Source organism: Acanthopagrus latus, chromosome 11, assembly GCF_904848185.1.
Source record: "Acanthopagrus latus isolate v.2019 chromosome 11, fAcaLat1.1, whole genome shotgun sequence".
Classification (NCBI taxonomy): domain Eukaryota; kingdom Metazoa; phylum Chordata; class Actinopteri; order Spariformes; family Sparidae; genus Acanthopagrus; species Acanthopagrus latus.
This window is the reverse complement of record NC_051049.1, coordinates 14,873,633-14,889,580: the sequence shown is the minus strand read 5'-3', so window position 1 is coordinate 14,889,580 and position 15,948 is coordinate 14,873,633. Positions and strand designations below refer to the sequence as shown.

Below are 15,948 nucleotides of genomic sequence, written 5' to 3'. Positions count from 1 at the left end.
GGTTTCAACTATGACGCCTGCCTTTGTTAAAGTTAACCCTCCAGCATATGTTCACTAATACGAGCCCCGCCCAGTTCCTCCCTTGGTGTTCCCATTCCAGCTCTGGGAGGGACTGAGAGATAAACACACAAACACAGTAAATGGAACTGAACTCTGTTCACAAACACAGATATTCACCTCTGCTCCCAGACTCCCTTCTTCCCACAAGCCCTTGCAACCAATTAGTTCAGTGGAATTGGCAAGAGAGGCTCCTCCCCTGTTCACACACTCTGCCTGAATTGGCTGAGGCAGACAGCAGGAAAAGAGACGTTGGGCGATAAGGGGAATATACACCTGCATTCCTCCTGGACGGCTTACATTATATGTGGGTGACAGGCAAAGCCATTTGTTATCAGATGCGTCAGAAAAAAAATGTGTGTAAATCTTGCAACTAGAGAAGGATTCGCTCTGGAGTTGGTTTCTTATTTCAGAAGGGAGGGAAACTGGGAGGGAAAAGGAGTTCCAAAATGGTGGTTTGTGTACTGGGTTAGCTGGCTGGCTGCCTGCGGATGGACCGGTGTTGCTGTCATGGGTCTGCTAATGTCCACTACTCCTCCCTCGTGATTGATATGAATTACACCGAGTCACATGCCCACTTGTCCGCACACCAGAAATATTGTGGGTCCAGTTGATCTCATTAACCTAAATTCTTAGTTGTGTAAGATGTTGGTACAGTACGCACAGAGGCAAACTAAAAAAGGAAAACTGACAACACAATTCCTCGGGGGGGGGCGCGGCGGGGTAAAAACGTAAAACCTCATTCCACTCCATCTCTGTCATGATACAAATCGCACAAGGAGCAGTCAGATGATGTATGTGTACAGGCAATGCACACACACGAACGCAGGTGCAACACAGTTCATCCAAAACACCAGCAAAACATGGTCACAAGCGTCATCTATGTTGTGTGTATGAGTGTGTGTGGAACAGATAGCAGAGTGCAGTGTGTCTGTGGCTGACAGGCAGCAAGCGGAGCACCAGAGCAGAACCTTATTTAGTTGCAACAATGCCATCACAGGGCCTGAAGCAGAAGACACTGGAGAGAGGAGGCAACAGCCAAGGCATGCTAAGTATTAGCCGGGTTGGACGTCATTCTGCCTGGTGATACAAACACATGCGTCGTAAGAGACAAGCTCACTAGCTCATGGTCTATATTAAGGATGAACTATGACTGCTACTCAGTGTCATCTTCAATATATGTTAGGAGAAGCAAATAATAGTGGTAGACGTTTCAATTTGACTGCAGCTTCATCAAACTGGCAGAGCTGCAGAGTCCCATAGGGAACATCAAAATTATTATAATCTATCTGCCTATTTCATTACCTGTGGGCTTATTTAATAATCTTCTACTGCATGATACGACTATAGGATGGGATGTCTATAGAAAGGCTTCGCCTACACAGACTGTGACTTTTGTGTCTGTGTCTGTTCTTATGTACATACACTATAACAGTGTATCTTTTAAATTCAATTAATTTGTACTTCGGTCTATGCTGTGAACTGTAGATGCTCAAGAGTGTATGGTTGTGTATTAGTAAAGGAGCTTGGTGTCAGGAAATAGGTAAAAAAAAAAAAAAGTTCAGAAATAGATAAATAAGTAAAAAGCAGTCAATGTAACAAGTGAAAATTGTCTTAAAGATGAGTGTCTTAATTCTCATTGAAATGCTGCTTTCTCTGTGTCTTATATTAAGTGTATTAAAATATTTGTCAGACTTTGAGCCAGTGGTGGCAAAAGTATACACATTATTTACTCAGGTAGAAGTACAGATACTATTACTGTACTGATTCAACTGTAACAAGGTACAGGCTCTGAAATTTACTCAAGCTGTAAAGTAAAAAATTCCTTCTGAAGGACATTTCCACTGGCTATTTCTGTGCAGAGATAACTGAACCTCACATCATATGAATATAATTCAAAGACCATTAAATGTGAAGCTAGAATGAGTAGGATTTGTCTGAGCTGCTCATAAACGCACCAGAAAGGCAGCTGATTGCCGAGTATCATTCCCAGGATGCGAAATACCAACATTGTAGGTTGGTAAGGTGTCCATAAAAATTGAGAAAATAAGTATACATGTTTACAAAGTAGTTGTCACACGTTACTTCCAGCATCTGTGTGCTGTAGTGCTTTTACTTCATTTACTCTTTACCTAAGTTAGGTGGAGAGAGTGACACCCCTCATTCATACACAAAAGAAGAAGCAAACTGCAAAAAACACACATCTCTGAAGCCAGAACTGTGCTGGAGAGAAAACAGAAGAAAGGAAGCGTTATAGTCACTAAGCAGCCACTTAATTACACACGAAAACTGCGTCTTACACAAACAAAAATCTGACATTCACACTTGTGCCAACAAAACATAAGAGCTGAGGACAAACATGTTATGACCAATCACACAGGGAGTAGCTCAGACGCGCACCAATCACAAGCACACACACTGCCAGGGCGGCCATCTTTAGTAACAGGAGCCAGGGCTGACAAGTTTGGTCTATCATTTTGAGGCCCAGAAATTCCTGCATGTCTGCATACCACAGCGTGCAAGGGGAAGGAAGGGGGGGAGAGAGGGAGAGAGCGAGAGGGGGAGAGAGAGAGAGAGAGAGAGAGAGAGAGAGAGAGAGAGAGAGAGAGAGAGCACAAAGCAAAGGAACAGAGGGACAGAAAGGAAAAAAGGAGAAGGGAGGGAGTGCAGAGGGAGGATCTTTCACATAAGGTGGAGCAACAGACGCAGGGAAAAGAAATGGACAAAGAAAAGAAAAGCAGGGAAAGAGCACCTTTTCTCCTTTTAATCACACTGTTCAGGCAATATGTGACCATTTTTCGCCACACGTGACTATTTGACTAGACATCCCACCCATGTTGGTCAAATTATCAACCACTTTCATTCCTCACGAGGGAAGTGAGGCCATCAAAATGTAACGAGGACAGGAGGAAAAGTGTAACTGCAGTCTTGTCTTGTGCCACAATTGTCTGTTCAATAAAGGTAGTGTAAGCAGCCATTTTTACTGTGGTCTTGTAACTCTGTCATCACTCTGCTATCATCAAGGGATGCATTTAGGCAAAGAGAGAATCATTATCAGAGCATTTTTATATCTGTCTTGCAAATATATATTACCACTCAGGCTTTCAGGAAAAGAGTGCACAGGCACAGGCAGCCAAAAGGCTTAATGTTTTTACAATGTCCCTTTTATCTGGACTGTTCTGGCATGATCGGGACAGATAAGGAAGAGAGAGAAAGAAAAAAAGGACAGCAACAGGAGTTAGGCCAGGGGTTCTGCTGGATGGAAAAAGGGATATTCCGGAGTAAATTGAATCCATGTTCTAACACACCTTGACACCGAGTACGACCCCCCTCGAGAGATAAAGGTTGCGGACCACCAGCTTACGTAGTGCAGTGTATTGTTGTTGTGCGGTCGTTTCTGAGGATGCTAAAACTACGTAAGCTAGCGGTCCGCAAACTTTATCTCACGAGGGGGGGTCGTACTCAGTGTCAAGGTGTGTTAGACCTTGGATTAAACTTACAATGGAATATCCCTTTAATATATATTCAGTAAAGAAAGAAACCATTTTGTTTAACCCTTTGAAATCTGCAATAGAAATGGTCCTCTTATGTATTGTATTTTTTTAATGCATTTTTTCTGTGATGTCATTTCTGGGATTATCCTCAAATTTTTCATAACCCTATAATCTGTACAACCCAAACTAAAAGGTTACGAAAGTCAGTTAACAATAAAAAATTTAAAAAATGTACAAGTACTACAAGTACTGACATGATAAGAAATCACAAGAAAAATCAGATCCATTTTCATCAAATTGTACTAAATAAAGAAGAAAACATATTCATTAAAAAGATTTCTGAATGTAGAACGTGAACATGTTTCTTAACACACAATTTATTTGAACTATTTACATATCTTAGTTTTTGAGATGTGCTATTTTTTTATGAGTAGAGTGCAGATGCGTTTCGATCTACAGTGCCTTAGCCTCCTGTTGTAAAAAGAGTGAATGCTCTAGCTCTTATGGATTTTATTCTAGGTCATCTTAATACAGGATAATGTAAACAAAGATTTGCTGTGGCCATTTTGGTGCCACTACTTTGTTTATGCATCTTACATCATGTGATGTAATGACGCCATCATGCACGTACAATATAATGGGGCATGAGACAGAAGTTTAAACAAGACTATGTTAACAACAGTCTCCCGTGGCCAGCAGGGGGCTGCCGGCAGAAAATCTGTTTTCATAGGGTTAAAGGATGGTCAAACATGAGCTAAAGCTGTATGGTACAAGAACCTCAGCATGGAAGTAATAGGTTCTGCCACCCAATGGCCACTGAGCCATTCGGCATGACAGAGATTCAGAGAGAATGGACTCTGTAAAAACAAAATGCTTCATGACACCGTGTCCTTACTAGGAGAGATTATAGATTTCTCTATGAAATATCTCTCCACAACACTGAATGCCAAAGCTTGCTCCAGGTGCTCCAGCTAGGGAGACATCAAAGAGAGAAAAAAAAAATGTCGACACTCATCAAAACTTTATTACAGACAGCTGAGCAGCTAGACTTGGGGAAGCAAGTCTGAAATCTGCTCCAGATCTGGCAGACAGTCAAAGAAAATAGGTGATAAATACGGTTTCATATGCATATAATCTTAAGTCTGGGTGAAGCAGTAGAGAAGGTCAGTGGGGTCAGGAAGAGGCTGAAGAAGGATGAAGAGCCATTACTTCTCCCTGTGTGCTCCTGCTGCTAAGCAAAAACGCTATGAACACACACACCTGTCCGTATTCCACATTGGTATTTCCTGTATTTGCGAGTCTTCCTGGAATGTCTGTGTGTCCAAGTTCTACACTGTAGTTATGGCTAGCAAATGGTCCACTGATTTCTGACCCCTGCCTTCTCCTCCCAAGCCTCAACTTGCTCATCTCTGACCTGAGTGGGTCAAACCAGTGTCACATTCTCCCAATAATGTGTATCAGTCCACCCATCCACACTTTCCCTCACCCTAGCTTATTGTCACTAATTTCACCTTAATCAGACAGAGGTTCTTTTGACAGCACCATCACAGCCTGCGCATGAGTGCTGGTCACCATCAAAGCTCTCGTTTACTGAGAATTACGCTCCTTTCCCAGACACTTAACATATTCTGAGTAGGGCCAGGCTCCCTGGAGGGCACTGTGTGTTTTCTTTGCACAAAGAGAAACCTGTAAAATGGTTAAAGGAGAGGAATAGATCAGTTTCTTAAAATCCAAGGACAAAACACTTAGTGAAGTGAGCTGGGCCTGGACAGAACCACATGGAAAAAGCTGGGTTTGGAGACCACTACAAGGATGGGGAGGTCATATGAGGATAAACAAGTTTAATTCAGGAAACGCAAGTTTAGAAACACAAAGATGATTTCCAGCACTGACTTGTGAGTGCTTCCATGTTTTTCAGACTGAATAACTGTTATGACTTTCTTGCTCGTCCAAACAAGGGTCGAAACAGCAAGAAAAAACAACTGGACAGCAGAATTTGATTTTTCTTACGTGTGAGGATGAAGCACAACAAATACATTCTCAACCTGTGGGAAACAGCGCTTTCCCAAGAAGGTGATGTAACGACAAAGTTCTTGAGAATTTCAAATGTCCAAATATTCCTCCTAACCCCTTCAGCCGAGCCGCTGGACCACCTCAAAGCTGTTCATGAAATTCCAAGTATTTGAAGGATCACATATTCTGAATACAGTACATACTAGCAGCAGCGGTTACAGACTACGTTAAGCCTCTGACACGCGGGTCTGAGATCATGTTTGCATGAACATACAGAGACTTTCAGAGACCACTGAAGCAGCAGCATTCTTCCCTTGACAGCCAGTTAATGATGGACAGGTTGGGACTGTTACCTGCTCTGACAGATTTAAATAACACTCCTTTGGCGCTTTAACTAATGCTTTTATTCATTAGGATTGTCGAATATTTCATTATTAGAAATAATGATTTGCAGATTATTTTCACAAATAATAATTTAGTCTAAAGAATAAAAAAATGTTACAAGTTCACACTCAAGAAGCTGGAAGCAGCAAATGTTTGACTATTTCACTGAAAGACGGAAAATATTTATATGTTATCAAAATAGTTGGCAATTAATTTTATTTCGATCAATTAATTCAATCGATTAATCAACTGATTATAGCAGCTCTACAAATTTCAACCAAATCAAGCGAAAAATGAGAATTTGGTGAGGCTTAAAATACACATAAAAAGACTGTGAAAGCATTTAGAGTACAAGCTATAGGATTCTGCAAGGTCCAATAAATGTCAAAGAAGTATTTTCTTTTTTTTTTTAAAGCCAAAATAATGATGAATGGAGAGGGCCTAGTACTAAACTTTTTCTCAGATGACCCAACAGAAATGTAGCCCTGATTATCCCCTCACCAACGGTTCTCAGAAATCTGAAAAAGCTGTTAGCCTGACAGAAAACATTAAGTGTTTGCTCTCATAACTGTGAATAACCATGTGTGATTGTACTGCTAGCACTGATTTGTTAGACTGTAAAATAAGGAAACTTTTTCACATTGACCATTTGGATATTTCAGTAAGTACTTACAAAATGTTTAGTTTAAAACTGTAGACATTTTGTGTCTGGTGTGAGACTGTGAGGATTTCTCACTCTGCTTGGATTGTCAAGTGAACCTAAACACCATCAAATGTTGGTTCATCAAAGGTTGATGTCAGAGCCAGTAGCAGGCAGTCATCTGATCTGGCCAAACACCTGAAAACAATCCCCTTTCCCTCAACCGGAGGGAGGGTCGTGTTATTTTCCTCCCTTACACACAAACACGTTATGCAATCCTTACAGCTCACTTCTCCTCTCAGCCATCTGTATTCTAATTTCTGACAAACTGGCTCACAACCTGGGGGTTTGATTTTTCTGGTGGGGCGTGAGACGATTAATGAAATAAACTTGCAACAATAAATTTGCAGCGCTGTCAGACCTTGGCATTTCTGTTAAAGGGCTAAGGATGTCGAGAGCTGTGATCCATTCATCTTTTCTCTCACACGTAAATAATATCCCCCTCCACCCCTCTCTCTTCGCCTGCCAGGAGTCCCTCAGGGCCCAGTTGTACAGCTCGGCAGTAGGAAGTGCTTTGGACAAAGGCAGGAAGTAATGAGGAAGTCCTTTCAGACAGCTCTGGCTGTAACAACTGCTCGCCTGCCAACATGCTTTCCTCCTCAGCTTAAACACACATCCTCACAGAAAAACACATCAAACCACTCGGCACAGAGGGAATCAAACGATTACCCTCATTGGGAATATATATCAGTCCCCTCCTGTTTTAACAAAACTCTATATTCTTAAAATAAAACGCTGAAGAAGCCATACATCTTGCTCCAGCATGTTGGTATCCTCAGAAGCCCTCATCCTCTCCTCACTATAGGCTACTTGCATCTCGACTAACAACTAACATCGTCTGTAGGCAGCAGTGTCAGCATGCTCCACTTAGCCTTGTGTGTACATTTGTGCTCCACTTGGATCTCCGCGTAAGTGTGTGTTTGTTGTGCGTGTGTCTATCTGAATGTGTATCATTGCACTTGCTCATACGCATGTGCACTTTGTGTGTGTGCATGTGTGTGTGTAGAGCAGGATGTGGGAGTGCCCATCCATTGATGAGCTGGAGGAGAGAGGAGAGAGAGTTTTCCAGATCCCCCGGGGCGCTCGGCTAGCACTGCCTGCCTACTACTGCACTCGCTGCACAAACCGAGCGGGTAGAGGGACATATACACACACACACACACACACACACACACACACACACAAAATCACGTACACATGCACGAACATAACTGGTGCCAGCTTATCAAAGTTAATTTGGATTTGTTAACAAGGATGCAAGCTGCCAGGAAGGAAAACACAAGAGCAGGATTGCTAACTCTCCCTCTCCATCTGTCTGTTTCTATCCTTCCTCCCCTTGTCTCTTCTCTTACAGTTTTTGTACTCTTCCTCTCACTGCTTGTCCCTTATTAGATATTCATGGTAATTCAAACACCAGTGAGTGAGTGTGTTTCTTCGTGTGTGTGTGTGTGTGTGTGTGTGTGCGTGTCTGTAAGCCAAGCCTTGATGGAAAAGCTTTAACTATCATCAACAGACAGCTTCAAAGAGGAGCTTGCATGTGTCTATAGCAATAAATGAGAGGGTGATGAGAACAAATGTACGCAGCTTGCTCTTCTGTGAGTTAAGAGTGTATCACTATCAGGATCACATCACTTGCAATTCTCTTTACTCAGAAACTGGAACAGAGGGGGAAAATTGGAAACAATTCAAATACGATCATCTGCATGTTTGCCCTCTACTTTTCCCTGTTTGAATGAACTGAAGAAAGAGAAAAGATCCATGTTAGACAAGGGCCAGTTTCCTGAAATGTGCAGCAAAATTACCCCCACTTAGAAGGTTTAGGTTTAGGTTTGTTGTGTTGTTCAACAGGTTAACACAAAACTTGGATGGAGGATGGGTCTCGGGCACAGTATAGAGTCCACTGACTTCTGGATAAAGGGACAGATCCAGGAATTGTCTCGCACCTTCTTCAACATCGCGAGTGCCAGTCTATTTGATAACTAGGGCTGCTGTTCTAATATAACCCTAACCCCAATGCTGGTGTGGACCAAAATGTCACACAAATGGCAACATTATGTGGCATATATGTTCAGTTCGTATTGTATACTTAGTTAACTGTGGAACAAGCTCCCATTTCCAGGCAGCCAAGTTAATTCCAGCAGAGGTTAGAAGACAGCAGACGATAGCGTTTCTAGCTTTCTCACTGGGAAAGCGTCTTGGTGAAAGTTGAAATGGATTATCCAAGTTTCATTTTCAGACAATTTTGAGACATGGAGAGACAAATGTGCCCTTTGGGTATATTAACTGTACGTATTTTCTCCCCGTCTTCCTGGTATATTCCTTCGCAACTCACCAGAGGGAGAGAAAGAGAGTGTGAGACAGGTGATTGGCATTTGGTAGGCATACAGGGAAATGCAGCAAGCCTTCTCCTCCAGATGGAGGCTCATGAGTTGGGCAGTGACTCAATATGTATGTGCAAAGGTTGTTGCTTCACACATCAAATCAAAAAGGAGCATTTAAATGTGCACAATAACTCGAATAAGGGATGTTACTGTTTCATCATTTATTGAATAATATGGGCTTCCAGGGTGCAATTTTAGTCCTACATTCACCCAATGGTCTTTCAAACGACTAAACATATAATATATGTTATATATGTATTATAATTAACACATTTTGTAAAGAAAATTACATTCAAATGTAATATTGTGTGTGAACCTAAATAATGTGCTCCTAAATCAAAAAGTTTTAAAAGTTTGTTAATTGTAGTCAAGAATTCAACCAATTAAACGTATCTTTATCTTTAGTATCTGTTTACATTCCTCAAACCATTTCTGGTATCATATCTGCATTTGTATAAAACAATGACAGTAACATATATATATATATATATATATATATATATATATATATATATATATATATATATATATATATATATATATATATATATATATATATACATATACATATATATATATACATATATATATATATACATATATATATATATACATATATATACATATATATATACATATACATACATATATATATATATATATATATATATATATATATATATATATATATATATATATATATATATATATATATATATATATATATATATATATATATATATATAATCAAATTATGAGAGATTTGTGGTACTTTCTGATCATTTTTCATTTCCTTATTGTATGAGTGATATATTTACACACAGCAGATCCATAGACTTGAACAAGCATGCAGAAAATCAAGCAGTGTTGAGTCTCCTGCACAATCAGGCAGTCTGTCCCTTTGTGTTCTTGTGTTACCAGTGTCACTGGGCACTAAATGGCTAATTAAGAGCAGCAGCCCCAGGAAAGCTCTTTTATTTCCTTTTCATTAGACATAACTGCAGAGACTGGACCAAAGAAATACAGAAAAGGAGAAGAGACTGAGAGAGAAGTGAGTCTGGAAGCAGCCGGAGTGAAAATACTTTTACACCCCAATTAAGAGGCTGGGCTCGCCGAGTGTTCTTGTTTGGTTGTGGGTGCAGGCCAACAGCATGCTTCATTGAGTGCCTCCATCCTCAATACTGTCATTTTCTTTCTCTCTTAAGCCTCCTCTAGCTTGGCCGCTTGCCACTCTGGCAAAAGTGTATATGGTGTGAGTGGTTTTCGAAAGTGTGTCCGTGTGTGTACCTGGGAGCCACACATGAAACGGCCCGCCATGTTTGTTTTGCTCTGTTTATTTTTATTTTCTCTTCCTCTCCCAGCCTCCTCCTCCTCTGGCCCTCATCTTATCCACACTGACTGTCCAGTTCCATTTGACAACATGTAGAAAAAAAACACTTGCAGCCATGACTGCAACCATGACAGCATTTATCAGCTATGATTGCCTGAGAAAAACAACATGGCAATAGCTTTAATGTGGAGTTGTTCCAATTCCGATACTGAAAATGCTGCCAATACTGCAGAGAATGCAGGTATCGTACTGGCAAGTACATGAGTCTATGCACTGATCCAATACCATCTAAATTAGAAATGATACTCTGCTCCTTTCCAGTTGGCTCTGTTAGCCCTGCTTAATATTACACACTGGAAATCAATTCTTCTTCGCTGCTCTAAAAGCCAATACAGGAAGTTGTGCTGTGCTGCCCCTGGCAACTACTGTTTTTAGAGCACCGAAGAAGAAGTTGATGTCATGTGAGCCAGACAGAGGTTGTGACATGTCAGCTAGCACCACTTCACTCTGGATAACCCCACCAGTAAAAACGGCGACATGTTCAGCAAGCAAGGCTGTAATTTGGAGGGGTCGTTTATAACACCAACAACCTTAAAAGCACAACAAAACTGTTCTCCCCAAACTTCATGAGACAGTAAGGGTACTCATTTAACGTAGGCTTAAAGATGTATAGGCAATCAGCTTCACAACTGACATTTGGATCTCTGACATACACAAAAAAAACTCACACTGGTATTGGATCGGTACTCAGTATCGGTACCCAAAGCCAATGTATCGTCATCAGGAAGGGAAAAACTAGTATCAGAACATTTAAATGCAAACTACATGCCCTGAGGTAGATCAGAAGATCAATATCACTCATCGTATCTGTCTTTTAAATATGAAGCGTAATATGAAACAGTCAGGAAACCTTTAACTTAGCATGAAAACATGCATGTGGCCATGGAAGTATTGTTTTGAGACAGACTTGACATGTGCCTACAACTGCAGCTCCATGGAAATTAAGTTCCAGTTCAGGTTAGTTCCAGTGAATCACATACATTATGCACATCCTAAAGTTTCATTTTCTATTCCCCTCATGCTCTCACTTGCTGAACCTCTCTTGTACTTGTTTTCACAAAAGTTAAATGCCTTTTTGAAGTCCATTGAACAAGTAATTCCCATCCCTAGTGGAGAGGGCGACTGACCGACCCCTGCTCAACTCTGGTCAGTAGGAGGGGTCACAAAGTCATATCGAATGACGCATGTTGACCCATTTTTATCGACCACAGGCGCAGGTTTAACCTGTGAGACGGACAGTCTGAAAGTGCTATGTGTACTGGAGAGTGGCATTTTCCCTTTGCCGCTTTTGCCATTGGGGAATTGGAGATGTGACTATGTCCGGTGGTGTGTATGTTTGTGCGTCAGTCTGAACATAATCACAGCAAACAACAAAGCACGTAGGCGCAGGCAAGGTGAACTTTGACCTGAAACGCTTTCTCCTGCTTGTGTGTGTGTGTGTGTGTGTGTGTGTGTGTGAGTGTGTTGTGCAAGCACAGCTCTGTCTGATGCGTGTGAGGCTGAACACAGTGTGCCAGGTCTCAGCAACAGATAGAGCCTTATCTAAACAGGAGATCGACTGTTTGCTCCTATACCCCCTTTCTCTCCTCTGTGAATATTACCCTTACTTCCTTTCTCTCTGTACTTTTCTGTCTTCGCCTCTCATTTGTACATCCATTCCTCTCGCTAGTGTGCTTGCTTTCAACCTAACGGCTGCTTTTGTACGCATCTACTATCCATTAGTAGAATAAGCAAATTTGATAAAAGGTGAACTACTGCATTCATCTCAAAAGCAAATGGATGGCAAAGTGAAAAATCGTTAACACTCATCCTTGACTGAGACATCAGTGTCCAGGGTCAGCTGCAGAATAGCACAGGTAAGACCGGTAGGAATTCACTGCTCAAGGACTAACTTGTGATCCCAATGTATTCATCTTTTTGAAGATTTGATGCCTTGGAGAAAACAGCATCAGCACCATAATGTGGCAATGCCCTGCTCTGCACAAAGCAGACTGCCACATCCACATCCACAGAAAGACACACAAAACGGAGAAAATAGGACTGGGCAATGAATGTCAGATCTCATACACTCTCCAGGATGTTTGGGTGGCCAACAAGTTACTTAAGGGTCCTGCACAGTTAAACATGACATGTCTTGGGTCACACACACACACACACACACACACACACACACAGAGTGGTTTTCCCACTTGTAAGGAGTGTGTGTAAGATCAGAGGAATGCAGGCTCTCCCTTGGCTCTTACCTAAGGCAACTGGAACCCTGTAAAAGCACAACAAAAACAACCCCACAGTTTCCACTCACACATAAACTTTAATGCCCCATCTAATGTTCCTCCGCCTTGCACCCCTGTCTTTGCTGCGCATTCACACATGTGCGTATGTGTGCATCTAAGTTTGTAAACTGTGAGTTTTCATTCACAGAAGCCGTAATTAAAGATCCAACGTTTCCTCACGCCACCGCCCAGCACGTGTTTCACTGCATATCACTGTACACGAACTGAAGGGAAACAACACATTCCACTCTGTTCAGGTTTACATCTTCAACTCTCATTTGTCTTGTCTAGGTTGACCTGTCGACCACGACAACAAGCTGCAGAAAAGTGGCATCAAACTCTAAACTCACTGCTAATATTACTATACCTGTTACTGTAAGCAATACTTTTATACTAATCTTACTTCTAAATATTGTTATTTGTGAATCATTTTAACCTACATCAGCAATGACTTGAGAAAAGGAGTAGCTTTAAATCATATCTGCGGCAAAGTAGAGCTGTGGCCTCCAGTGAGGAAAGGAGCTCAGGTGCAAGTATATCAAACACACACAAACATTTACAGTAAGTGTCCACATATCATCCGTGTGTAGCCCATACACACTCGCACTCATTGCATCATGTTCTAGAAACGGCTCCTGCTTTGACACACAGCTCTTGACTAAACTGGTGCCTGTCACATGACACAGCGAACAGCGTCATACCTGCTCCCCCTGCCTATCTGAAACAAAGAAGGCATGAACGCACATGTACACAGGTTGTTGAAGAACTGTACACCCTCTTCTGTTTCTCAGCTGATGCTCTTGTTCTAAATGGTCAGAGCATTCCGTCTTAGTTCATCAAACCCTTTGGAACTACACAACAAAATGCTCAACTCAGGATTTAAGAAGTTCTCTCGGGAGACAGTGAATATGTAGAGAAAGTGGAAAACAGAGAAAAAGTGGTGTAATATCTTATCAACTGCTCAAGTTATATGCAAATTATAGGGCAAAATTACCATCACTTCTGAATTACATATATTGCTTCAGCTAATGCATAATTCATCATGATTAATGATATTTTGTACGAACACTCCAAAACATCTCCCAGGAGTTGCTCACCTCTGTCTACATTCTGCAGTCATGCAGTCAGATCTACTCTGGAGCTCTCTTAAAGGTCCTATATTGTATAAAGTGAGAGTTCCATATCTTTGTTGATTATAAAGCAGGTCTAGGTGCTGTGTATTGTAAAATACCGTTAAAGTATCAGAAACTGGGCCTAAAAATGAGCCGTCAGGACTCTGTAAGGTTGTGATGTCACAACGATACAGTCACCTCCTTAGCAGTGCCCCCAGAACAGCCATGGTTAGAAAAACTCCGGCAGAGCTAAGGCAGAAACACAGTATGTGATGTCTGCTGATGCCTGTGAGAGCTGACCCTAAACCTAATTGTCTTAAATTTAAGACAAAGTTAAATACATTTGATGAATAGAGAAGTGCAAGTGCAGGTGAAGGATCAGTCTTTTGTTTAAGTCAAATTGCAAAGCTGTACGTCTTGTCTCCAAAGCCAAAACTCAGAGGCAATGTGTGTGCTTGAGAGTGTGTGGAGATGGACACTGAGACACAAAGAGAGCCATTTCCTGTTTTACTTTCCCGACAGTGAGACCTGGCAGAAAATCGAGGAGCCAACATTATATGCGGGTTGCAACAGTCAATGTTACAAGTATAAACATGGCAGAGGTCGTTACGCTTTGAACGCTAGCCTTTACTGTCAGACACAGAGACAGAAGAGAAAAAACAACACAAGCTATAATCGCCTTCAAAAAATAATAAGCATTCTCTCTGTGTGTCTTACAATAGAAGCCATTCTCTGTGTTTATGGTAGGAGGGGAAAGACTGGACTGACTGACTGGCCGACACACTGGCAGCTGGCTGCAGCACCAAAACAAAACCACAGCTCCTTTTTACTAAGAGGAGAGAAAATATGTACAATTTCTAGCAAACAAGAGTACTATACTGTTTATCTGTCTGTCAACTCTTTGCCCTAAACCTTTCTTTCGTTGCATTTTTCCCCATAATGCCTACCTTTGAATATGAATCTCACTGACTCAACAATACAGCTGAGTCATTTCACACATCAAGCAGATTCCGAGTCTATAATCACAGTTCACTTGCCGACAATGCTCCAGTCAATGGATGTTAATCAGAGGCAGTCCGCGACCCCTTGCTGATGATATCAGAAGCAGCCCTCCGCATCATAGAAATCATTATATAAACCGTTTGGAAAGGAAAACATCAGTCGCCTCCATTGATTTCTGGAGAGGGAAAAAAAATCTCCAGCGCATACTCTCATTACATGTCTCGATGGACCACTTTACAACGAGCAGTGTGATGGATTCTGGAAAGGTGCTATACTGTCATGTCAGCTAGTCAATATGGAGATTTTTTCCCACTGCTTCATACATAAGTGTGGTAAGCATTTGGCCGGTATAAATCCCTGTCAGCGATCAGGCCATCTCACTGGTATGAATCAGAGATTTTAAAAATCTGACACTGTGGGCGCACCGCCAAAAAAAAAAAATGTAGACAAGTGCTGAGGATGTAAACGGCAAGTGCAGCCAGGGACGGGAGGATTCTAAGGCAAGTTCTAGAGTTATAAGGAGCATGTTTTTTTCAAAGCTTCTCAACATATGTGTGCACTTACTTCTTTGGCAGTGGTTCTGCGACCAGCACCGTCCCCTGAAGTGTCCGTTGATGGTGTTCTGCGTGCAGATGGTTTGACCTTGGGCTGTGCCGGGACACACATCTCCGCATTCTCTCTCATTCTTATTGGCCACGATGAAGTTGTCCTCAGAGGAATCCAGGATCTTGGACCAGTCCAGGGTTGCCAGGTAGCACAAGTCGGGATTCTTCTCGATTCTGACAGCACCCCGTGTGATGTTCATGAGGCTGTGCAGTCCCACCTCCTTCAGCTGCAGCATCTCGTAAATCACAAGGGCATAGTTGAAGAAGAGGTTGTTTCCACGGATCACTGTCAGGTTGGGGAAGAGATCGGTGAGGGTGTCAAGGCCATAGACCCTGAACAGCAGCACGTAGTCAGTCACCACTCGAAGCTTCGGGTAGCTGAGACCCCGGAAGTCTTCGGTCTTGGTCTTAAACATGAGTAGAATCTTCAGGTGGCCCTCAATGATGGTGCAGTTCTCCAATGACTGGAGGTTGGTCACATTGTTCCGGATGTCCTTACTCTGGCAGACTGGATGGAAAGAAAGGTAGCGAAGAAAA

General features: G+C 41.8%; 1 protein-coding gene across 1 annotated transcript in view; it reads right to left on the bottom strand.

Annotated features, from left to right (window-relative positions):
• insrb (insulin receptor b) overlaps positions 1–15,948 on the bottom strand; it is an 89,480-nt gene that overhangs the window by 49,765 nt on the left and 23,767 nt on the right. Inside the window, exon 2 of the mRNA XM_037116029.1 lies at positions 15,371–15,919. Within this exon, the coding sequence (XP_036971924.1) occupies positions 15,371–15,919 (549 nt within the window). The remainder of the gene's footprint in view (positions 1–15,370; positions 15,920–15,948) is intronic.